This window comes from Lutra lutra, chromosome 4 (assembly GCF_902655055.1).
Source record: "Lutra lutra chromosome 4, mLutLut1.2, whole genome shotgun sequence".
NCBI classification, from domain to species: domain Eukaryota; kingdom Metazoa; phylum Chordata; class Mammalia; order Carnivora; family Mustelidae; genus Lutra; species Lutra lutra.
In genome coordinates this window covers 17045945-17071697 of record NC_062281.1, presented here as the reverse complement: position 1 = coordinate 17071697, position 25753 = coordinate 17045945, and the positions used below count along the sequence as shown (strand labels likewise).

Genomic DNA, 25753 nt, shown 5'->3' with positions numbered 1-25753 from the left:
TGACAACTTAGTTGGCTTCTCGGATATACAGCTCTGATCAGGGGTTGTGAATGAATGCCTAGCTCTGTTCTAGAAGCAACTAGGGATAGCTGCAGAAAACTGGATCGATGCCCCGAAGAACCAGCGATCCCACAGGAGGAGACCAGATGTACCAGGTGAAACAACAAGACAGTAGAATCAAGGACGGATGATTCAGTGCCAGTTCAGGCCTGATGCTACGGAGGTATGAAGAGCAACAATCATGTCTTGTACTTTTACACCCACTGCGGTTTACCAAGGGCATTCACAGACATTTGAGGTGAGGTAAAGAGTGGCCAGAATGAGGAGGAGAAGGGCGTGGGAGTCTTCTTGGAGGAAGGGGTTCTTGAAGAAGTAATAGATTTGGGTGGGAAGATGGCATCTCTGATGGCACAAATCCAAAGTGAAGAGGCAGGGCAGGTGGTGACACCTCGCAGGAGAGCAGAGGGGCTGAGGTGGAGCCACCACGAGACTGAGGCTGGGACCTTTGCAGTTGCTGTTCCCTCTGCTGGAATGTCTTTCCCTCAGGCATTCATGTGCTGGCACCTTGATGTTCAGGACTCGGCTCAGATATTTTGTCATCGTACATACCTTCTCTGACCACTGAAAGTAACTTGCATTTCATTACCTGCCTTTCTAGGTCACATCACCTTGCTTAATTTTTTTTATTATGTTTTTAGTTGTATGAAGTTATTCTATGATGTGATGTGTCATTATTTATTCTCAGTCTCCCTTAACAGAACACAAACCTCATGAAAACAAGACCATTGGGCCCATAACAGGTGCTCCCGAAGGATCTAGTGGAGGACAACATGAGCAGGTAGATAGAGACCCCAGAATGCTAGCTAGCCTCAGGAATTAGGATTTTATAGAAAATGCTGAGGTTCAATAAAACCTATAGCAGCATTCTGTATGCCCCAGAAGGACCCTTTGGGACAAGAGTGGTCTTTTTCTTTCCTCTGTGCTTAAAACGAGTCCAGAAGGCGATGGGAGTTTCTGGGAGTGTCCACGGGTTTCAGAGCTTCCTCATCCTGTGTTAAGCGATGGAGCTCACCTGGCTTCACATTAAAGTCCCTGGGGAAATTTTTAAATGCCCGATTCCCAGGCTGCACCCTGGTCTAAGTCCAATAAAATCCAAATCTTCGGGGGTGGAGTCCAGGCTTCAGTATTCTGTAAGCTTGCCAGCCTCACTGTGCCGCCAAGGGTGGGAACCACTATGCTAGATGCTCTTCCCATCTTCTCTGGACTTCAGACCCGATTCACTGGCCTATCTTCTTCCTTGGAAGAATGAAGTAGAAATCAACAACTTTTCTCCATCACACACACCCTGTCCCAAGGTGAAGTGCAGCTAGTTCTTGGGTGCATTTCTGTCTTTGACAAGCTGTTTGGAATTAGCCAGACCTTTCTCTCCACTGAGGTGGACCCGTCTTGGCCAGGTCTCCATGCCATCCAGACGAAACTTTATTTTGGGGCTGGTTGCTGGCAGCCCGGAGCTGGCCTCTATTCTGTTGGCCCCACCAGCGGGCTCAGTCCCAGCCTCCACTTTCACTGGCCTTGTGGCTGTTACATTGCGCATGTCCTCAGCCATCCTGTGGACCTACAGTGACTTAACGTGGTTGGTATTATTTACATGTCACATTGAAGATGCCAAGCTGACATCACCAGCAGATCTTATGCTCCTGCTCCCCAGCTGGCCCAGGTCAAGGGCCTATAGAAGGCAGATGACCTGAGGTCTTCCTCTTGGAAAGGGGCTGCTGAAACTCCTTTACTCTTGGAACTTGAATTTACAATCTGTTTTTCTGAGTGTCATCCCTTCCCCCTCCTATCGTCTATGCCAGTATCTGTGATAATCTTTGTGGACTGCATATGCAATGCGACCTCTGATGAAATCAAACATCTGGGCAATTGTCTCTGCACTGGTCTCTAATTGGACTAATTGGAATAGAATTACTAGAGAGACTTGCTGCTCCTGTCTGGGCTCTCAATGCCAAACAAAAGAAACAACCAAGTAATAATTCAGACGGTGGATGCCCCGGGCAGTTCAAGACCCATTTTTCTCATTAGCCAAATCTCTATTGTCCTCTTTCCCCTCTCCCCTTCAACATGTGCTTCCTAATGTGATTTAATTTTCATGAATCATGTCCTTGTGTCTTGTTTTGGAAACCATGAGTAACTGCTGTAAACATAGCATTGCATCTCCCTACTTTGAATACCCTGAGATTTATAGTGCTCATGGTGGCTAATCAGTTAACTAGGCTTTCATTTAACAAACATGTTGAATGAGTCCTTTGTAAACCAACCTTTAATTGAGTACCTACTATGTGTCAACCACTGTTCAGGTCACTAGGGTTATAGGTGGAAGACAGACAATAGATATGTGGAACAAACAAATCAGTAAGTAGAGATGAGATGATCTGAGATAATGATAAGTTCTATAAAAGTGGCACCATGATTGAGAAGGGGTTGGAGGGAAAGACTATTTCATATCTAGCCATCAGGACATCCAAGGCAGTTGGAAGTATAGAGAATTACTCTGTGTGTTGGGCTGGAGGACTGGTAAGATGTGGCCCCTGGTTTCAGGGCTCCTGGTCTGGTTGGGGATACGATAAAGAGACTGATGAAGAATAATGTAGTAAGGGATGGAACTGTGTGACAGTGAGGGCACAGAGAGAATGGCTAACCATAGTGGGGAAGGGTTGGCAGGTCTAGGTATGAAGCCTGAGCTATAACTGAAAGACAAAGTGGAAGTCAAGGGCAAAGGGTGGCTGGAGAGGGGGAGGAAGGAAATTGTGTTGGGTGTTCATCTATTCAACCACTTTTATTGAACATCTACTATGTGTCAGGCATTACTCTAGGTCTTGGGGTTACATAGTGAACAATAGAGAAACAGTTCCTGAGTTCCTAGAATTTATCTTCTATTGGTGGAGGTGGTGGGGTAGACAATGAATAAGGTAAGAAATAAGATACTTTCAGATGGTGACGACCGCTATGCAGATCCTACGGGATAATGTTAAAGAGAGAATTTGGATATGTTCTGAGGACTGTGGTGGGGATGGGGCTTGAAAGGTTGGCCAGCATAAGCCTCTGGAGGGGGTACAAGTGTGATGACATTGGATCATGGGGCAGTCTGGAAGAAGGTTCTAGGCAGGGGGAACTACAGTGCAGAAGTCTGGAGGTTGAAACAAGCGTGACGAGTTTGAGGAACAGAAAAAAGCCCAGCATAGTCAGTGCCTGGTAAGTGGGGGGAAGGGTGTGCGAGAAGGACTCAGAGGTGAAGCAGCTGGGGAAGGAGGAAACCAGTTCTGCAGCTATATTGTAGGGGCCCAGTCTGGAGAGAACAGATGGAGACTTGACCTGGATTGACAGCTATGGGGGTGGTGAATTATGGGAAATCTAAGACGTTTGGAGGAAGAGAGCTAGCAGGACTTCTGATACATGGTCTTTGAGGATTGAGAGACACAAGGAATCAAAGATGACTGTGGCCTGACCAGCTGTCTGGCTGGGGGTGGTTACTGAGGGAAGACCAAGAAAGGAACTGGTTTTGTGTGGGAAATGAAGATTTTTCTTTGGATGCATTTAGTATGAGATGCTAATTGGACACCCCATTGGAGGGGAAGCAGTCCTGATAAAGGCTTGTGGTCTGAGTGGCGAACCCTTCGCCTGGGGACAGTGTGGGAGAGAGTGCAGTTAGGGAAGGTAGTGCCAGCTGTGGGGTGGGAAATAGTCTGGAGGAGGATGTGACCGGAGGTGGGTGGGGGGGTCTGTCGTGTTAGTCCAGGTGGGAAAGGGTGGGAGGCATGAATCCATTTGGCATCCACACCTTGGATTTGCCTCATCATGCAGGAGACTGCTTCGTGATTCCATTTCAGGGTTGGCTACCCCAGCACAGATGGGGTGACTTGGTTAGACAACCAAACAGCCGGAGTGTAGGGAGCTCTTGGCATGGGTCCATCTTTGTGCTAAGGGCTTCTGGTACTTTATTTCATTTAACCTGCCCCAAGATTGTATGAGGTAGGCATGGCTCCTCCACTTATTTGTAAATAGTTATTGTTTTTGGTAAGCTCAAAATGACTGCATAAGTGACCGAGAAAAACATCTCTTATTAGCAGGCAGAGTCGCCCTGATTGTCCTGAAGGTGCTTTTGCATTTGGTCCTTAAGTAGGGGAGCTTCTGAACTCTCACCACACCCATTTTACAGATGAAGAAGGTGGGTCTCAGGAGAGCAAAGTGGCTTCCCAAAGTGACACGACCTGTGAGTGGAGCCTCCTGAGGCCTCTCTCTGGTCTTTCCTTCTCCTATTAATCACTGTGCAGAGGGTTAGGAGTTGGGTTTTGTGGGAGGTGATGACAGTGCCTTGGAGGTCTCTGACCAGGAAAAAAGCCTGTATGATCATCAAGATAAATCAGTGTTTCAGAAGGAAGCAAAAGTGTTTCAGAAGAAGAAAGGTGTCTCATTTGACACACTCAGGAAGGACAATTGGTCATTTATGTTTAAGCTGAAAGCAGAGAATCAGTTTAATAAAACATATATAACTTAATTTTATTTTTCAAGGATTCAGATGTACATTGATTTATTGAGAACTTTTCTTTGTAAGTGAGTCACTCTTTTTTTTTATTTTAGATGTAACACACCTTTATCTAGTCTTTTCAAAGCATTGAATTTTGTGTTTACAGAAACAAGAAGTCTTTCTTTATGTAATTATAGTTTATTAGCTTCTTTACCATCTAGTTAAATTATGTAATTAGAATAGCAAGAGCAATAGATATAAACAGACTTGGGAACAAATACAAGGCACTCTTGCAAAATGCATGATCCACCAGAAGACAGAGGACTTCCTACCTAGTCCTGCATGAGTCGTCAGTCTTCACAGTCTCTAGGACATCCACCAATAGACTCCGTGGAGAGCATGGGACATGTTGGTTAATCTCGCAAATGGGTTAAGTGAGATTCAGTTCAAAGAGCTGCTACTGATAGAAATACATACACGGTGCATATCTATGTATGCAGACACTTGAATGAAATACATTTATAGAAATGATTTTGCTTTTCTGATTCTTTTTTTCTTCTGGTTCAACCTTTTCCAAAGACTGGTTCTAATTTGAACTGGCCCAGTAGGATTTAAAAACAATAACTTTGATTTTGTTTTCAGTGCAATAAAAAAAAAATCAATACTTGGACTGAATTCAGAGTTCATCCAATTAGTGTGTCCCTTTTGGTTTCTGAGTCATATTATCCTGGCCCACATTACTCACAGTGAGGAATGATTCAAAACCAGTGCTTTTTGTCTTCTAGCTCAGAGTCTAAAAATGCCTCAGGCCTCTTTTGCCCTAAAACACCCTTGTTCTAATCAATCCTGAAGTGATACTTACTGGTCGCCAAAAATCATTACCAGGAAGAGATTGGCACTGCCTCTTGATTCTGACACTGAAGACAGTCTTGCTTTCCCTTTTCCCTGTGTGGTATCAATGTTGGTTGAAAACCTTTTGAACTCACTGAAGGTTGGTTACCTTAGGAACAAAAGATGTCTGGGTTTCTGGCTTACTCATGAAAGAGCCATGGAGCATCCTCTTCAAAACCTAAGGACAATTCCTTGGGTACCTGGTATGGAGGAGGTCAGAGGACCACTTATCCATGGCCTGTCCTTTTTCCCCAGACCTGGGCATAAACCCCACCATTCAGAATGGAAATACAACCAGTAGCACACACCAGGGCACTGTATGGTTTGCTTGATTTTCCCTATGGATCCTTTCTCTGGGAGCTCCCCTCCCCCTATCTTGCCTCCTTACACTGTTTTTAAGATGTCAAAAATCCCCTTCTAGCATGAACCACACAGTACTGGATGAAAGTTGACATGGTATGAGCTCATGTCTAATTTAATATAGATTCAGATGGATCTATGTCTATGATTACACATACACTGATGTCATCTATCTACATGTATGTATAAATATAGATATGTGTGTGTACATGGCTTAATATACACACACATTTTTCCTAGCTTTGTCCACTGAGTGGGCCTAGAAGCAATGACACCCCAGCAGCAATGAGCACACCTAGTACTCAGATCTTGGTTTCTAATATCATTCTCCCACAAAGAGAACCAGAGCTCCTTGGAGAAATGGCAGATTCTAGGGCTAGGGAAGGAACTATGCAAGATAAACTTGGAACATCTAGTAGTGTCAGGAATAAAGAAGTACTCAAAAAGCAAAGTGAGTGGTTATGTCAGTGGGACACAAGAGCCAACTGAGAGAACTCCCCATAGAAAGATATGGAACAATTTTGAGCAATAAAATAAATAATATAGTATTGGGTTTGTACCCAAAGTACAAAATAAATATTCCTAACTCTATACTGATATAAATAAATTATTAAATAAATAAATAGGGAGAATAGACAAACCTTCTGAACAGAAGAATCCCAAATAACTTATGTAGATACTCCCCTACTCAAGGAGGTGGAGTATAATTTCCTACCCACTAAGTGTGGGCCATGCACAGTGACTTTCTCTTAATGAGCCCAGTAAAGATACCTGACAAATTAGCCAAGCTTGATGGTCAACGTCAACATCAACAGTAATAAGTCATGTTGATAGCATGTACCTTTGATACGTTGTGGTGGGAACGGCACTTTCCCTCTGTGATCTTTCTCCCCAAACTCCCAGTCTAATCAGAGAAAAACATCAGATGAATCCAAATTGAGAGACAGTCTACCCACCGAGTACACCTCAAAAGTCTCAAACTCAACAAAAACAAAGAAATTCTGAGGAACCATCGCAGTCTAGAGGAGCCCAAAGAGACATGAAGATCAAATGCAATGTGATATTCTCATGGGAACCCATAAATTATTTGGGGCTCTTCTGTTCAGGAGGTTGTTCTCCCCATTTATTTATTTATTCAATATTTAATATCAGTATTCAATATTTATATCAGTATAGATTCAGGAATATTTATTTTGTATTTTGGCTAACTAATCTGATACTACACATCAGGTAATAACTACAGAAATGTGAAGAAAGTATGGGCTTTACTAAGTCATAATTATCAATATCAGTTCATAAGTCATGACAAGTGACAAGTGTTCCATATTAACGTTAACAATGTGAGACACCAGGAGTGGGGTATATGGGAATTCTGTAATACAGTCACAACTTTTTCTGTAATTCTAAAATTTACAGAACATCAAATCAAATCAAATTGAAAGTTTATTTTGAACCGCCCTCCCAACCCCCGCCCCCACCCCTGGCTACTTCTCTTCTCTCTTCTGACCCTTTGTCTCCCAACATACTGGTCTGCACCACCCTGGGCAGGTGAGACATTGCTGTGGCACAAACAGGCAGCCTTGACATCTCTCTCTCTGAATTCAGTGTGGTAGATCCTGCTTGTTGGCATGAAGAGTTGAATACCATTTCTGATTTTCTGGCACCCTTATTTCTTGGCTTATCTAGTTCCTGGGGGCTTATCTGAGGCATTTTTATTGGCTGTAAATTGTCTGAGAAATTGTTTGTTTGCAGCCTGGAGGAGTCTAGTGCATTGGTGTCTTGCTGCTGGAAGAGAGTCAGACTCTGCCCTGCTGGGGCAGGGACACATTGCCCTCTGCGTGAGGATGGCTGAGTCTTCCAGGGGCTGTCACGGGTAATTCTGATGGGGCTTATGTCTTCCTGAAGGCAACCTGGGAGCCCTCCTCTGCTTGCTTGTGTTTCTTCACCACCTATCTCCTTGAATGTGATAAAACCTCTGTCTGATCTTATGGACCATGATTCCTATCTCTTTCTCTGTCTAATCTTCACTTTCAAATACTCTCCCAAGGATAGATTTGCAAGGATTGATTTTATGCTTTATGGGGTGCCTAGAGGAGCAGCACTTAAAATGTTTAGAATAAGAAGCTGCTGACAAGGTGTTTTCTTCCTCGAAGAGTCTCTTCAACAGCCCCTCATAGGTAAAAGCGGTTACTTAGATTTCCAGGACCAGCCCATACGGTAGCTCTGTGCAGATTAGCAGAAGGCGCCCTCTCTAGTCAGCAGCTAGCTGCCTCTCTAGCTACGGTCCCGCAGGCAAAATCTGATGGGGAACTTGGGGCTGGATTTAAAGTCTCAAACATCCCCTCAGCAAGGCAGCCTTGTGCAGTAGACAATATACACAACTATTCACTGTGACCCTGAAATGTACTCTATCCCACTGGGTGGAAGAGTGTTCAGGATAATCACTTCTTATGTGAGTATCTGGAGACAGGGTGCAAATTATCTTGGGAGTCCTCTGGAAGAAACGAGTTAAGATCCTCCCCAAGTGGAGTGTTGGACTTGGCTCCTATCAGTTCACGAGATACAATTGTTAATTTTTCAAGAATTTTGTGAGTTTTATTAAACCCAGTGGTTATTAAAAATCAAAGTATGCATGGAGCACCTGGGTGGCTCAGTGGGTTAAGCCTCTGCCTTCGGCTCAGGTCATGATCCCAGGGTCCTGGGATCGAGCCCCACATCGGGCTCTCTGCTCAGCAGGGAGCCTGCTTCCCTTCCTCTCTCTCTGCCTTCCTCTTTCTCTCTGCCTGCCTCTCTCTCTCTGCCTGCCTCTCAGCCTACTTGTGATCTCTTTCTCTGTCAAATAAATAAATAAAATCTTTAAAAAAAAATCAAAGTATGCAAACTTACAATTAAATTATATTGATACAAATGTAGCAAAAACTCCAAATTCATTACTTCCTAATTGTTACATTTTCCTATGGTCTGCTCGTGAAGTTATCTATTGTGTCTGTATGGTGGAGCTACCATATGCTGGTGTACCACTGCTCATCTTTTCCCGACTCTGTCTTCAGTGACATCATGTCAACACCTTGAAACTGACCATGTGAGAGTATTTATACCATGGAAAGCTGCAAATGCTACAGATCAGCTCCCACTCCTCCAGAAAAGGGAAAAGCAGGGGAGATGGACTGGGACCCACAAATGCTTGGGCTGGGCCTGCATGAAGAGAACCATTTGGACTCCCAGAGCTCCTGAGAGGAATGAGGAGGAGGCTGGAGCTCCCACAGCTGGCCGGGCACTCTCTTGGCTCCTCAGGGGAACATCAGCTTCTGTTGTGGCTCACTTGGGCAAGCACCCCAAGGTCTATGTGACTCACCTGTCCAGGTGACTCGAGCTGGGTGAGCAGTGTTATGGAACCCAATCAGGGACCGGCACTGAATTTCATGCGGAAACCAAATGCACCCATGGGAATGGCTCCTTCTAATGTAGCCCTGCGGGCAGGGTTCAGACCCCTCCTCATCTACCTGAACATCTGGGGAGGAGCTGTGGCCCAGGAGAAGGGGGAGGCATGGAGGACAGGGCTACTCAGTGGTAGGGTGACCACGTGGTATTGCTTTCCCCCTCTCTTCCTTTAAACTTTGTCTTCTCTTTCTCCCCTGGGCCCCCTCCATAGGCAGGCCCTACCCTCTGAGGGCTCGGGGAACAGGGGGCTTGGGGAATGGTGAGGTGGGACCTGTGCAGGGCAGGGGCTTGTGGAAAGGAAAAGGAGAAAATTCCTGGCCTGCCATGGGGTGGGACATTGCTGGGACAGACCAGACAGGAGCTCTCCTGAGTCAGCTCCCAGTCAAGCACACAGTGAGCAACAAGCAGCATTCCGCAGCCACAGATGGAGGAACCTGCTGCCTTGCTCAGTAAAGTTTTGGAGAAAGGCCTGTGGACCCGAGCTTGCGTGGTAAAGGGCTCAGGCATTAGAGTCGGAAGAACGTGGGTTTGAGTTCCCACATTTCCCGTGGGAGACCTTGACCAAATAAATGACTTTGCTTCTTGGTTGGCTCAGCCTGTTTCCGAGCCCGTGAAATAACCTTGCTGCTCTTCTCCGCAAGGGGTGGCCTTCAACCATCTCAAAAACAGCGGCTGCTGCTAACAGATCCCTTTCATTCTGTTGGTTTGTTTCTCTGTGCTTACCGGGAGCTCACATCCCGAGAACTGGTTGTCTTGTTTCTGTTTTTAAAAGCAAAGGCCAGCTTTGGCAACAAGTAAGTCAACATAGTGATCTGTCACTAAGCTTGGCTCTAGAAAACCTTTTTATGTGCTGAAGCTCATAATGACCACGGTGACTGTTAGATAAACCAGTGTGTGGAGGACACAGATGTTAATGTCTCGATGTGTCAGTCATCATTTTATTGCCACTAGAAAGACATCCCATGACCTGACCGTTGGTACTGAGAGTTTGGCTTATTTGCTCTATGTTGGTTACACCACCAAGTCCATTGCCAAGGCCCAAATCTGATCATGTTTCTCCCTCACTTAAACATCTCCAGTGACCCCCCATTGCTCAAAGGACTGAGCTCACGCTTGGCAGGCAAACCCACTGCTAATGTGATCCAAACATACTTTTCAATGGCTTCACGGCCTGCCTCCCCAACCCTCCTTCCTTTCACCGCATCTATGCCCAGGAGAATGGATTTCACCACTTCCTGAACACATCCTGCTTCCCCATGCTTGAACCTCTGCTTTTGCCCTTCTACTTTGTTTCTCTGGAGGATTTTCGTGCATTCTTCAAAACCCAGCACACATGCATCTCTGTGAAGCATTTTTCCGTTCCTTCAGGCAGGGCTGTGGGTGCCCTCTTTTTGCTCATGGGCAGAGAGCTGTGCCTGTATTCATCTACTTAGAGCATTCTGTTGAATACGGAGGCCTGAGTCTCCATTACCAGCCTGGTAACCAACTCTTCAGTTTCCTCTACTGATGAATGGGAGTAATATTAACCTCATAGGGCTGTCGAGAGGATTAAACATGAGAGTGTGCTACTGAGCCATGCCAGACACAAGTAATCACCCAGTAAATGATAGCCGTAATGATCAGATCAAAGTGTCCATGTTCTCTTGACAGTCCCCTCTATGTCTAGTAACACATGGCTAGGAGACAAACATTTTTTTTTTTTTTAAGATTTTATTTATTTATTTGTCAGGGACAGAGGGAGAGAGAGCGAGTGAGCACAGGCAGACAGAGAGGCAGGCAGAGGCAGAGGGAGAAGCAGGTTCCCTGCCGAGCAAGGAGCCCGATGTGGGACTCCATCCCAGGACACTGGGATCATGACCTGAGCCGAAGGCAGCCGCTCAACCAACTGAGCCACCCAGGCGTCCCTAGGAGACAAACATTTTGAACAGAGATTCTATAGGTGTGGGACCAATCCATTTGAGAGTCAGCTCGCTGACCTTGATCTTGTTGGCACTGTGCCCAGCCTAATTGTATCTGAAGATCAGATGTAAGGACCAAGTGGCTTAAATGTCTAGGGCAGCAAGAACCATTTATACCGGGTGGCAGATTAGTGTATTTTACCCCAGTTACTTTTCACACGGACACCTCAACTGTTTCCTTGCTGCTAGCCCTGATTGTCGTCTTTGGTGATTATTAATAAAGATTATTGTTTGCATTTCCCATCTATGTTTGAATTTCACAAGTCTTGTATTTCCAGAACAAGAGCCAAACTAATAAACAGAGTCTTTGGAAAAGCAGTCGATGGGGGCATAACCCACTTTAATTACCACTGAGGATTTGACATTGAACACACAGAAGGAAAAACATTTTTTATTTTTATTTTATTTTTTTTAAAGATTTTATTTATTTATTTGACAGAGAGAGATCACAAGTAGGCAGAGAGACAGGTAGAGAGAGAGAGGGAGAAGCAGGCTCCCTGCTGAGCAGAGAGCCTGATGCGGGGCTCGATCCCAGGACCCTGAGATCATGACCTGAGCCGAAGGCAGAGGCTTAACCCACTGAGCCACCCAGGCGCCCAGGAAAAACATTTTTTAAAGATTTTATTTATTTATTTATTTATTTATTTATTTATTTGAGAGAGAGAGAGAGAGAGCGAGCACGTGCATAAGCTAGGGGTGGGGAGGGGCAGAAGGAGAGTGAGAAACAGATTCCCCACTGATCAGGGATCCAGACATGGAGCTTGGTCCTAGGACCCCAAGATCATGACCTGAGCCCAAGACAGATGCTTAACTGACTGAGCCACCCAGGTGCCCCCACAGAAGGGAAATTGATCATCTGGTTAATTTTGTCTTCCCTGTCCTTTAACCATTCAGTCCTTACCCACCTCTGTGTGATACATATTCTTCTGAATATTTTATTACAAGTGTAGTTCCTTTCGTCAATGGCTAATTTCATTTGTGTTCAGAAAGCATTCAGTTCACCAGGCTAAAAGGAAGCCGAAAGGCAGCTCGGGGACCTGCTAAGCCAGCATTTGGGGTGACCGGTCCAAGCGTTTGGAGGCTGCTGCCTTTCACCTAAACAGCTTGGCCGGGCTACGGTATTCAAACTGCCAGGAAAATAAGCCAGGGCTCTTCAGTACTTTATGTGCTGGAGTCACATCTACAGATCTGGTTTGAAATGGGCTCTCAACAAGGGTGGCTCCTCCTCGGGCTCTTGCTCTTCTGGCTCGGTTCAGTGCAAGAGGGCCATCAGCAGCTTTTGGAAGTCCCCAGAGGTGTCAGAGCGAACCATGTCAGAGAGAGACTTCTGATACTTCTCTTGGAACTTTGCTTTTATCCCCTGAAGGTCTGCCTGGAGGAGACATGACAACAGCAATGAGGACAAGAACATTTATAGCATGTTCACTACGAATGCAGGCAGGTACTGTTCTGAATAAATTGTCCTCATTTGCTCATTTATGCCACAAAGCAACCCTTTGCAATAGGGACTATTGTTATTTTTGTTTTATGAATGGGGAATGGAAAGCAGAGTCTATATCTCTAAAGGTTGAATATATGTATTTATTTATATATATTTAAATATATATATATATATATATATATATCTACCTCTGCAACTTTAAGGATATACTTTCATCCCAATATAAATTTATTATATATATATGTCCCAATATAAAATTTATGAGTACCAAAACTTGAATTTCATATGATTTTTATGTATTACAAAATATTTTTCCTTTGAGTTTTTTATAGTCATTTAAAAATGAATCATTATTAGGTAGCAAGCCTGGTCTACAGGCCACTATTTGCTGACCCTTGGTAAAGGGTTAAGAAAATTATCAACAGAGATTTGAAAGGAAGCTTTTTTTTTTTTTTTTTTTTTGGCTCTTGTACCCTGTTCAGTAAGGCTATCAGTGCCAAACAACAAAATTCAAATCAGTATCAATTTGTAGGGGTTATTTTGAATTCATTGATAACTTGAAAAACCTGGGTGCTGGAGATGGGCAGAGGACTCAGAAGAAAAACAAATAAAAAGGTTGTTGGCTCCAAACACTCTTAGAACCTAGTGAGGGAGACAATACTTGCACCAGAAAAAATGGAAGTACAGAGAGAAATGTCTCATAAAAGCAGCACAGAGCTTTCTTTAACAGGGACTTGGGTTCTTTTTTTAATTTTTAAGACTGTAGACTCTCTTGTGCATTCTAGACAGATTCATAAACTGTCCCTTAGGTTGCTGGTTCTTTTTCCTCCTGCCTGAACAGAGGGATGAACTAAGAGAGAAAGAAGGTGCAGGATTGTGCAAATGAGGGATTGTGTGAAGTGGGTGCTGAGCAGGAGGGAGACTCCAGCAGGATGCTGTTCTCCTCTCCGCAACCCCACTTGGCTGGGGGAGGAGTTAGGATGGTGGGAGTCAGTGTGGGGAGTGGGATGGGTGACACTGTGGCTCCGTCCTGGTACCAGGCAGCTTTAGAAGATCAGGGGACCTGGCCAGTACATTTCACTGGGCCTGAAGAATTCTGAGGGAATGACCCATATGTGGAAATGATCCAGGATATGTGGCCAATCCCAAGATGGGACAGAGCATCTTGGAATGACCATTCCATGGCTCACGTTGCAGTGAACGTGGAGTCCCCACAAGCCCCAGTGAGCCCTCCAGAGCCATCCAATCCCCTGGAGTCTTTCAGAAGCCCCGCCCTGCTCCATTGCACACCTGCTTCTTCGAGCCTCAGGATCTCAGAGAATTTGCGGGGTGGGTTGGAGGGTGAGTTGCCAAGGGACAGAGAGACAGAGACCACGGAGATCTGGAGAGGGGAGGAGAAAGGGAGACTCAGGAGAGTGGTAGAGAGACTAGGGAAGGGAAGGAGCAGGTAGCAAGAGCAATGGACTGGAAGCGAGAAGAAAACTATGAATAGTGGAGGAGGAGGAGAAATTCCAGGAATAGAAATTAAAAACGAAAGAGAGATCTTGTTGCTAAGTTATATTTTAAAACGGTGTCAGATGTTAAGTATTATTTGTCAAAAGCCATGGGCCAGGATTTGGGTTGGGATCTATCCCCCTTCAATTAACAATGTTTTGAGGGAAGATGTCTGTGTTTTTTCAAGGGCTCAGTTAGACTTCATTCTGCGACACTTCTCCTACTACGGATGAAATGCCACATCCCCTTCATTTTGTCTCGCCTTCACTCTGAGGCCCCTTATTCCAAAGCATCCACTGAGAATCTTGACAGCTGATCCCAAGCTTTGGGCTATTCATCTCCCTCTTTGTTATACTCAGGCACTCTCAAAGTGGTGCCATATCGTTTGCTGCTCCCAACAGGGCAAAAAGTACGTTCTTAAGAGGGCGAAGAGAACCTTAATCCTTTTATGTGAAAGTACATATATACACACACACACATACATAGAGAGAACATAACAGAATAAAGGAGGGCACTTGATGGAATGAGCACTGGGTGTTCTACGTGACGATGAATCACTCAACTCTACCTCCCAAACTAAGAATACAGTATATGTTAATTAATTGATTTTAAATTTAAAAAAGAACATAATGGAATATATGTATATTTACAGAGCACAATATATACATACAGAACATAAACAGATACACAGTCTATCTGTGGTATTTTGAGGGGAGTGGTGATGAGGAAAAACAGTGGGTCCCAAAGGCTCCTTAGTAGGATGATTGATAATTAAAAAAATAAAGGGTTGAGAAATATTGTCTCGTACTGATATGTCTCTTGTGCAAAACTGGGCTCCTGTGGTGTGTTCAACAATGGGCCCAGCTCTTGCCTCCCCTGCTGGGTGACCTGTCTGCCATCAACCTTCCAGTGTCTGTTTCGTCTTCCTTAAAATGGAGCTGAGCATGGCTGTGCTCCCCAGAGCGGCCCCACCAGGTCCCCTCTGCACAGGCCACCAGCTCTCTGGAGTCACAGATGGCAAAAATAGAAGCAACTATCATTATTGTATTTTTATAAAAAGAAACAGATTGGAGCATGGCACAGTGTCTTCCACAAAGTCTGGGCAGGCAAGGGCTGTCTGTGTGTTACTTTTTCTGTAAATAGACCCTGAAGAAAAACTATTTGTGGATGACATCAGCGGTGGCCAGAGGAGAAGTGGCTGCCCGCGTCCTTGGAATCAAGCATGTCTTACCTCAGCCCTGGCCACGATGATGTGAATGAGTGTCTCCTCATTGGTGCCGGCACCCTTCATGGACTTGTACAGACGGTCAGCGAAATAGCCCTCCTGGTCCCGGGCGCACCTCACTGGGCAGGACAAGGGACAAGAGAAGGAGAGGCTTTTACATGTCGTATAACATGGAGACCCTCTGAAGACACAGCTGACCCGGAGTGTCACCTGGCTGCCCTTGGAGCTGACTCAATGGTGAGACGTATGTTTGAAAGGAGCCAGATCACACTCTAATGGGATCTGGAAGATTCCCCTGGCTCAGGGCATCTGGGCTCTTCAACCAAGACCTGAGTCAAAACCCCTTCAGCATCACCTGTGCTGATCCCTGAAAGCCCTTCAGTGGAGGAGGAACACTGGGCACACCCTCAGGCTTTCCCTGCCAAGTTCATGATTCTTACGAGCAGAAGTAATTTTTCTTATCTATAGGAAATCTCGGATGCTGGCGTTCGGTTCAGAGGGGAAACACGCACTGGCAGGTGACACTATGTAATAAAGCTTCATAATTGTGAGCTCACTCTGCTGGACTGTGGCCTACTTTCCTGCGCGAAACCACCTTCCCATCCTTTGTTTTTCCTCACGGGGTTTGCTTTGCGAGTCTCATCTCGGAATCTTTTCCAAGTGCCCCACATTCTTCTTAGTTCTCCATCTGGAATGCGGCCGGATGGAATGTCTGACGCTGTCTACGGACCACCTTCCTGTGTTCCTGCTAGTTTGCTCTTTTCTGGTCCTCTCCCTGCCTGCCAGCTTTGAGCTAATCCACAGATTAGTGAAGCATAGTTCGGTTCACCACTCAGGCAGCAGAATGCTGCTCTACTCCTGCTGAGAAATCACAGCTCCTCTCCCCACCTCCCAGGGTCATGGGGACCCATTGTGACAAACATTTTGGGGGGAACGAACCACTTACTCTTTAGATGTTGACATTTACCTAGAATACCACATTTTTGATGTTAGTAATTAATAACAAGTAATCCGTTTAGCATAAATGTGGAATGTGCATCCTTAGTATGTCCTGAAATGGGAACTCTTGTTTTCTAGGTAATTGCCTGTAGGACTGATGCTTATGAGCACTGGAGAGGAAGAGGGTTAGGGAAGCAGGGTCTAGGTTGGGGGAGAGGGTCTGTTTCTTGCTTTTATAGGCCGTGCAGACTCCGCAAAAGTTTCAGTGGAGAAGAAGAGCCCAGCCTCAGGTGTCTGATCTCTTTATTCAGAAAATAATCCAAAAGCTGTTGTACTGGTGACCGTTGTGGGGAGAACCTGTCAATTTAGGGAGTAGCATACTTGAGACTCATTTAAGACTCTCCCCAGTGCAGGACTCATGGATGCTCGATTGTCTGCCTAATGTCAGGATGTTCCAACCCTTCATAGGTGTGTTCTCCCCTGACATTCCTGGTTCCTGATATTCTGGGAAGAGAATCCTCAACTTTCCTATTGCATACAATCTACACCTAGTGAATAACGTCGTTATTAGCAGGAGCAGGAATCCCTCAAGAGTGTGGATGGGGCTAGCCAGGGAAAATGTGGGGCTAGAGCTGTGGCATGTAGCCAGCCACTCTGAGGAGAAGACGGTCCCCTTGGGGGAGCTTGGAGAAGTGTGGCTTCTGGGCCCCATTCTTGGAGATTCTAATAGGTAACCTGGAGTGGGGCCCAGGAAACTGTATTTTCCCACACCTCCCTATAGAAGATTCTGATGCCGGTGGTCCATGGAGTCCATTGGAGGAGTTCTGCCCCAGAGGCTGCAAGAGGTGGGAGTCACTGGGTCTCAAATTTAGCCATAAACTGGCATCTTTATGAGTCATGTATGAGGAGAGAACTGTGAAGTTTAGAAAAGAGAACTGTGAAGTCATGTTCTACAATTTGTGTGCTTCTTAAGGTCATTTCTTTTCTTTCTTTCTTTCTTTCTTTCTTTCTTTCTTTCTTTCTTTCTTTCTTTCCTTCTTTCCTTCTTTCTTTCTTTCTTTCTTTCTTTCTTTCTTTCTTTCTTTCTTTCTTTCTTTCTTTCTTTCTTTCTTTCTGTTGAGGTAGTTTCTAATCACTTCTAAGTTTGCTACCACTGGAGAACAGTGAAGTCCTGCATTTCATGGTGCCCATCTCCAGGGATGTGGCCTGTCCTTCCCCTGTGCTCTCTTCATACTGGTTCTTTTTATCTTTACTGTAACCTAATCTCTTGGTTTGTGAGTATCCACCATGGACTTTAAGCTTCTTAAGAGCAGGAACTAGACCTATTTACCTCTGATCGCCACACCTGGGTTAGGTGCTAACTAACTGTTAAAGAACGGAATGGCTTTATTATTATTAATAATTTTGATAGTGGTTTAATGCCACTAATAATTAATATTAATGAAGATTAATATAATCTTCTGACTGAACTCTGGTATTTTCCTGATTTCATGGGTTGCAAGCACAGAAAGGATTCAGAGCCTCTGAGTTGGGCCGTGAGTGGATCTCTCCATCCACTTGAAAGACTCATCTTTGAAGCCCTAAGGACAGTCGTCCATGTGTGTCAGTGTGGGTCAGGAATGACACCAGGGATGTTTAAGCCTCTGTACATCACAGTAGAGGTCCTGCTAATTTGAATGCAAAATGAGGATGGATTAAAAAAAAATCAATTGCTGACATTGTTCTAAAAATTTTTTTAGAACCCCCACAATAAAACAAAACAAGAAGCTTGGCAGATAGAGCACATTTTTTAACTTCCAGGGCTGCTTTTTCAGTTTTCCCTCTCCTGGGGATCTGTCTTTCCATTTCTTGTGCTATTTGGGACGGTGCTGTCAACTCCTCACCACAGGAGCATGGACAATGGACAATGCCTTCATTCCAGGGCTTATTGAAAGGAAAAAGGAGCCTGCCAGACACGGTGCCATGCCCATCTTTCTGCTATTTCCTGCCTATAGGCAACACCTGGAGAGAAGGTCGTGATGTTCACTTGGCACAGGAAAGGTCTGGTGTTCCTCCCCAGTCTTGCTAAAGAGACCTCATTCATTCTAAATATTGAAGGGAACGAAGTGGAAAAGAACACCCTCGAGCCATCAGGCATGGGCAAAAACTTGTTCATGGATTGGAAACCTGGCTGAAACACTTCACGCTCTCTGAGTCTAGACAATGGTCCCGGACTGTTGACAGATGCTTTTGTGGACCCACCATCTTAATGGGGCTGTCATGGAGGCTGTGGTGCATCCTGCCCAGACGCCCTCTTCAGGAGCAAGGCACTCATTCCAACTGCTACCTACTGGCTGCTCACGGGTGAGTCCCTCCCCAAGAATGCTGCCCCTCCCCCCCCATCAAGGAGCTGCCTTACCCAGGGTTGCAAATGCTCCCAGGGTGCAGCCGGTGTCTCCTGGTTGCTTATGTGGGGTGCAAAGATCTGGCCCCCTGGCCTCTGGGCCCCAGGGCTCCTTGGTGGGGGCGGGCAGCAAATCTGCCACTGCAGTTGCATCACACTCGCTCTCTCCCTTACCCAATGCTGCTTCAAGGTGTGGTTTCCAAGCTACTCCCTAAAATCGTCCAACATGCCAACCTCTGACTCCAAGTCTGGTTGGGACTGGCAGCCCAATCTAAGGCAGGGACTCCCCATGGTCTACTTTACCAAGAGTTAAGTAGGTCTTCTGTAGATCTCCTGATGTTTCTTCTTCAATGGCCTCTTCGATGTCTTTGTTGATGAGCTGGAGAGAAAACCAAAGGCCAGCTGTTATTCCAGGCTTTGCTTTTGGCTTTGGTACTCGTGGGGTCATTTCTCTACAAGAAGCACTGAACTCTTCCAATTTGGACATGCGGCTTTAAGGAACCTATCCAGCCCTGTGCCTTACATGGCTGGGGATGGTGGCCCCCATTTGAGTCGGGGCTCTCATGGCTGATGACTTTTGACCTCTAGGAGGTCAGATTTGACCCCAGTGAGGACCACTCCCTTGGCCTGTATGCTCATCTATGAAATTGAGAGTGGGAAAACAATGAATCTATACTTTACTTCTTGGTAATAGTTAGGTTTCCAAGGTCGTTCTTAAAATTCCTAAAATTCTTTTCGCTTCCCATTTCCTAGGAGACTGTCTGTGGTGGCAATCCTCTTACCCGTACTGTTCTCATCTCCCGTGTCCTGGGACTGGGGACTCATCTACCCACAGTCTGGGCGAAATAAGTAGTGGGGACTGTGAAGTTCATGATAAGAATTTGGTCTGATGTTTCTGATAGAATGGGGCTGCCTGGGCTGGGAGCCAGAGGGCTGACCACATCAAAATGCCACTTTGCTTCACTCTGCGGTGATTCCAAATGATCCTGTATTCACCATCAGCCCACCTATCACTTTAGGTTTCTTTCCAAATATTTACAGAAGCTGAAGTTCAGAGTAAATGGTGACTGTGTTTCAGGCAAGGACCACCGGGGCCAAACTCAGGGTAGGCAAATAAAGAGAAAGGAGGGCTCTTGGTTGGGTCTGGGGACATGCAGTTAAGCATTAAGAATACTGAAACTTCTTTCGTAGAAATTGTTTTTTGAGGGTGTGACACAATTGTGGTTCTGTAAATAATCGGGGTCCTTGAGGACACACTGGTGGGGTGTGTGTGGTTTATTCTGAAAACACAAGTGGGTAAAATATTCTTTGCAAAGCAAGCACAGTAGAGGTAGGGGAGAGGAGGAGGGTTGAGATTTAATGAGGCCCTGGTGCTTGATCTCCTTGTCAGGGTTTGACATCTAGAGGGCTGGTGTGGGTGATGGACCTCGACAGTGGGGACTGGCTTGGGGGGTTTTCAGTCCTGTCCCTTCCTTAGCTGTCCCTAGCCTCTCTTCGGTTTGCTGCAGGAGCTGGTATTTCGAAAGGGACTGGTTTCGCTTTCCCACGAACAGGGTTCTCATTCTGCAGACTGAGATTGCATTTCAAGAGGACATCTTGTTCACACAGGTCTGCATTTACTAAAAAAATAATTCTCACATTAAACCGCTTTCTGTTTCCATTGTTAACGCTGGGCCAGAATAGTGCATTATATTTTCCGCAGACTCTCAGTCATACAACAGATCAAAGCAGGAAAGGAGCTGTTCCAGGGAGGTGGGAGAGGGCTTCTGTACCCCATCCCTGGGCAATATTGCCGGGTTTCTGCTTTCTTTCAGCCTTTTCGTCACACAACTCCAGGGGGGCACTGCTCACCTTGCCCCCTCTTGTCTCCCTCTCTCCTGCCCACATCCCCCTCCTGGGAGCTACCAAGGCACCCCTAGGGGCTCCAGGGAACACAAATGGAAAACAATGGACTGGCTCAGGCTATTATGAATCTCTTTTGCAAATGGCAGGCTTTTCACTGCAGTTACTGGAACACTTAATTGTTAGGGGGCTCTTTAGACAGATCAGGTTTTCCGATCTTAGTACAAAACACAGAGCCTCCGAGGCCTCTAGTTACCAGGTAGTATGCCTGTTGGGAGATTGTTAGAAGAATAGAGGAGACATTTCTTTTCAAGCCGATTCACCCAAAGAGACAGCATTCCCACAGCAGAACCCTAGGCTCTGTGGCTCTGGCCTATGTGGTTAGAGCTAGAGGCTCTGGAACAAGCTTCGGAACACAGAGACGTGAGGGGACAAGTGGTGACAGGCGTGGTGGGGACACAGTGTGCCTGGGTCTGGGTATGTGTACCTACAATTTATACTGAGCCCTGTGTAGGGAACACACTTCTGCTTTTTTTTTTTTTTTAAGATTTTATTTATTTATATGAGAGAGAGAGCATGAGATAGAGAGAGAGAGAGAGTGAGCGAGCACACAAGCAGGGGGGAGGAGCAGAGGGAGAGGGAGAAGCAGATTCCCCTCTGAGGAGGAAGCCCGATGATGTAGGATTTGATCCCAGGACCTGGGATCATGACCTGGGCCAAAGGCAGACCCTCAACCAACTGAGCCACCCAGGGGCCCATTACTTCAGCTTTCTAACTATACAGTTAGAAATATATCTAAATTGAACTATATATTTCTAACTATACAGGCCTTTTGTGGTTGGTCAACTTTGGGACTGTGATGTTCTCGTGTGGTGTCTCAGAGAGGGGGAAGGTCTGTTAAATGGCGGGGCTTTCTGAGAGTATCAGTAGTTAAGGCTCACAGTTGGAGGGCAAAGAAAGGGTAAAACCCTAAGTTTTCACGCCAAAATAAAAATTCAACTCTATGCCGGGATGACCTATGCCACATAACATACTCCCGTGATCTCATGCTAGCAGCTTACTGATTTTAGCCAGAGACCCATGGGAAGAATTATAAACCAGGATCTTAAGATCAGGGGAAACTCACAAAAATCAATGAGAAAGATCAAGATGGATGATGTTCTGGGAAAGCTTTTGGAATGATGAATAGGTTATATGTTAGAGCTAGTTTCACGTAAAGAATCATTAAATCAGTAAATTATCTTATTGTCCATTTGAACTTTATTGGACACTGACAGTTGCTAGTGTTTATTGAGCACCTACTGCATGCCAGGTACTATGCACTTTACTAATATTAACTCATTAATTAATTACTAATCCTATGAACTAGGCACCATTATCATCCCTGTTTTACAGTTGGGGAAACTGAGGCACAGAATCCTTAATAACTTGCCCGAGGTCATATGGCTAGTAGTCTAGAGCAGACCTTTTAAATTTTAACAATGCACCAGAATCACCTGGAAGTAGGACCCAAACTCCAGAGAATCTGATTTAGTAGGTCAAAAGTAGGGGCTGAGAATTTTCTCTCTCTCTTTTTAAATAAGAGAATTCTCATTTTTAACATGTTCTTAAGTGAAACTGATGCTGCTGTTTGGGGATTAATTTTGAGAACAACTGGCCTGGAGGGTATCCTTGCAGGTGGCCCATAGTTCAAGTACACACACACATACGCACGCTCCCATGTACGTGTTTCCAGAGTGATCACCAATGGCAGCCATCCCCCGGAACTCCAGCCATGGCCCCAGCCATGTGGGAAGAGGGTGTAGGTCATGGAGAAGTCTTCTAGCTCAGAGTCTACATAGTTCCAGGAGCAGAGGCCAAGGGAGTGCAGGGTCAGCTGGCTTTGATCATGACTCTGGGCACGATTTGAAAGCAGAGGGCCTCAAGGCTTATATATAGTAATGATAAAATTCCTAAGCTTTATTGTCTTTTCATCTGCTGGCAACACACAGGAAACACTATTTCGAGTGAGGAGCGGCCAGCTCCAGCCGAGGTAGAGGCTGGGGCTGGGGAATCTTGAGTTCTCGTCCACTCTCTGCTACTGGCTTGCTGTGTGGTCCTGATAAGTTACAGATGGCGCCTTACTCGTAACAAGACTTTCCTTGTCCGACAGTTGTAGGTAACAATGGCTGCTCAGCCTACATTATGTTGCACTATTGTTGTGACACTGAAATGAGACATGGGGCACAGAAGTACTTGGAATGGTTAAAAGCACTCTCCAAGTATAAAATGGGAGACAGAAAATCTGACATTCCACAAAAAGGCTTCTTGCAATTAAAGACTGATTTTCAGGGTAGGACTCAGCACTAAATGCCTTGAGATAACGAACTCCTCTTCTTGGCTTAAAATTATCATTAGATAAAAAAAATAATTGTTATGAAAGTCATTTATACACATCTTTTCAGGAGCCTGTCTCTGAGGTAGATGCCATCTGTCGTGGGAGTGGCAGGCACGTTGTCAGCTCAGCTGTAAATTGGAATAATAATGAGAGAGAACGTTTGTGTTCCTACCACATGTGCCTACCACATGCCACGTACTATTCTGAGCCTTTTACCCGTATCTTATTTAACTCCCAAAAAGAATCCTGGATGATAAGGATTGTAAGTAAAGTAAGGGCGTAAGTACAGTAAGGATGATAAGGATTGTGGTCCCTGCTTTACAAATGAGTACAGGGAGGTCGAGTCACCTACCAGTGATATGACCAGGTTTTGAACCGGGATGCTGACTCTAGGGCTTTGCTCCTCAATGTGGCTCTCCTCTGCTTGCCTGGTCTCGGTTGGAAAGCGGGGTTTCCCAACCTCGGCACTGCATTTGGGCTGGATAATTCTTTGCTGTACTGCCCTGGGGGTGTTCAGTGGCATTGCTGGCCTCCATCTACTAGATGCTATTAGCACAGCCTCCCCACCACCCAAGTGACACCCCGGAAAATTCCAGACGTTCTCAAATATCCCTTGAGGTGGGGGAGAAGCCAAATCACTTCTGATTAAGCACGGCTGTTGTCAGAGACCCTCCGCAGTTCCCGATCCCTGATCTTCTTCCAGAGATAAGAAGTTTTAGTGTGAACCCTGTTACCCTAGGACTTGTTTACTTACGATCTGGTAGGCTTGAAAGGTGGCACGTAATTGCTTGTGGCTCCTCTTGGCCAGGACTTCGGTGAAGGCGAGCTCGTCAGTGCCCCAGCGGCCTTCCCCTGCCTTGCGGGCCAAAAGCAAACATTCTGAGAAAAGCCTTTTGCAGGAACACTGAGTATCCTGTTCTGTGACCAGGCCTCACTGGCAGGAAATTATAAAATATACACCAAATAGAAGTCAAGTTGATCAACGAAGCACTTGAGGCTTTCACCACCAGTAGACTTCACATATTTATGTATATTATTCATGCCCTCCCTTGTTCCAAAGTGGATCTGATGCGGTCAACTCTGGAGTGCAGGAGTAGGAACAATTCTTAGGGTTTCACGAAGACCGTGTATATGAAGAACTATTTTAAAGATCATACTTATTTCTCAAGTAACTCCTACTTTCATGACATAAAAGAGACATTTGCGTAAAATAGCGCTAATAAATTTTTAAAAAGAGAAAGAATGAGCTGAGGCCTGCTGGCTGGCCCACTTACATCATACAGATCTTTGGCATCCTGACCCGCTAGATCTTTGTCCACGTCATCTCCTTCATCACGATCAGCCTAGAGAAATTGACACGTTGTTATTAACTTGAGCTCCTGCTTGACCACAGAAGACAGAAAGAGAAAGTCCTGGAAAGCTGGGGGCCATCTCAGAGGGGTGGCGTGGAGGAGGTGGGAGCCCGGCAGAGCCGCAGTGTTGCTCTTTGCTGCCATCTTTAGGGCACAACTGATAAACGGAGTAACTTCTGAGACGACACTTGGGTTTTCTTTCTTGTAGGAACCAGGGTCACTCACAAACCCCAGGACATTGAAGCAGGCTGAAAGCAACCTCATAATGTCCCCTAGAGTGACTTCATGGGAAAGTTAATAGTGTTCCTTTAAAAGTATCACTTTTCACCTCTTTGAGGTTCCTGGTATGGAAGAACCCTGAGACTTGGTCCTGGAAGGTCCTGGAAGTCTAAGCTAAGTAAGCCCTTTGTGGCAGGCAGAATTCTAGGATGACCCTGAGCAGCCCAGCCTTGCATGATCCCCTGCCCTTGAATGGGGCTATTAAGACCTGTGATGTAAGCTGTCGCTCCCATGATTGTGTTACATTACTATACAAAGGAAGTTGCAGATATTATTCAAGTCTGTAATATGTTGAGTTCATCAAAAGAGAAGCTCCCCTTAGTGGGGCTGATCTTACCTGTAGCAGAGACACCAGAATCTTTTTTAGGTTTCCACTGGTATCAGCTTTGACATCTGATTCAAGGCTCCTGTCAAATACTTTCGAAGAAGAAAAAGGGAGGGGAGAAAGCAGATGATTTCTTTCCCAGAGCTGTTTTAAAAGGAATGTTCTGTAAAATTTATTTTTTTTAAAGTTTTTATTTATTTTTTTTATCTGAGAGAGAGCGAGCGACTGAGTGCACAAGCAGGGGGAGCAGCAGAGGGCAGAGGGAGAAGCTGACTCCCCGCTGAGCCAGGAGCCCGATGCAGGGCTCCCATCCCAGGATTCTGGGATCATGACCAGGGCTGAAGGCAGACACCTCACCAACTGAGCCACACAGGTGCCCCAAAAGGAACATTCTTTACCCAAAGTCAGAACAAAAAGTCACTTACACCTTTGATAGGCTTCCTTAATGGCGATGATCTCCTAGGAAGAGTAGTAAAAGAAAAATCATTACTCCAAAGTGGGATGATCAGTAGGAACCACATAGAGGGAAGGGGCCGGAGCCTGACTCTGGACTCAGGATGCCTCTAGAACTTCCTCCAGAGAGAACCAGGCTCAGGGGCCTGGGGCTGGCCTGGGTCCCTGGAGTTGTGAAGAAGCCCCTTGTGCAAACTTTCCAAGCCACACAAGTGACACGCGCACTCTCCTTAGTTAAAAGCAAAACTACTAGCGCCAAGCTAACATCTGACCACCACCGCCTCACCCCATCGCACATCCCCATCCCCACTCCGGTCATCAGTGCCACCAGTTCAGTGAGTATCTGCCCAAAGATCCGTCTTCCCCTTTGTCTAGGGCTGGATGCGCTACTGAAAATATATGGCATTGTTCCGTGAATGCCTTAGGAAAGTGCCGTACTGTATATGTTGTTCTTTGACTTATTTTTCC

At 45.6% G+C, this 25753-nt stretch overlaps 1 protein-coding gene and 1 long non-coding RNA gene across 3 annotated transcripts in view; one reads left to right on the top strand and one right to left on the bottom strand.

Annotated features, from left to right (window-relative positions):
* The window catches only part of LOC125097929 (uncharacterized), a 126045-nt gene that overhangs the window by 46814 nt on the left and 53478 nt on the right, over positions 1-25753 (top strand). The gene's annotated exons all lie outside the window — the stretch shown is intronic.
* The window catches only part of ANXA13 (annexin A13), a 58879-nt gene continuing 45461 nt past the window's right edge, over positions 12336-25753 (bottom strand). For both annotated transcript variants that reach the window (XM_047726147.1, XM_047726146.1), the window contains 7 exons: positions 25258-25291; positions 24845-24924; positions 24151-24219; positions 23631-23732; positions 18961-19036; positions 15342-15454; positions 12336-12547 (listed from right to left, as the gene is read on the bottom strand). In XM_047726147.1, coding sequence (XP_047582103.1) covers positions 12428-12547; positions 15342-15454; positions 18961-19036; positions 23631-23732; positions 24151-24219; positions 24845-24924; positions 25258-25291 — 594 coding nt within the window. In that variant the 3' untranslated portion in view covers positions 12336-12427. The remainder of the gene's footprint in view (positions 12548-15341; positions 15455-18960; positions 19037-23630; positions 23733-24150; positions 24220-24844; positions 24925-25257; positions 25292-25753) is intronic.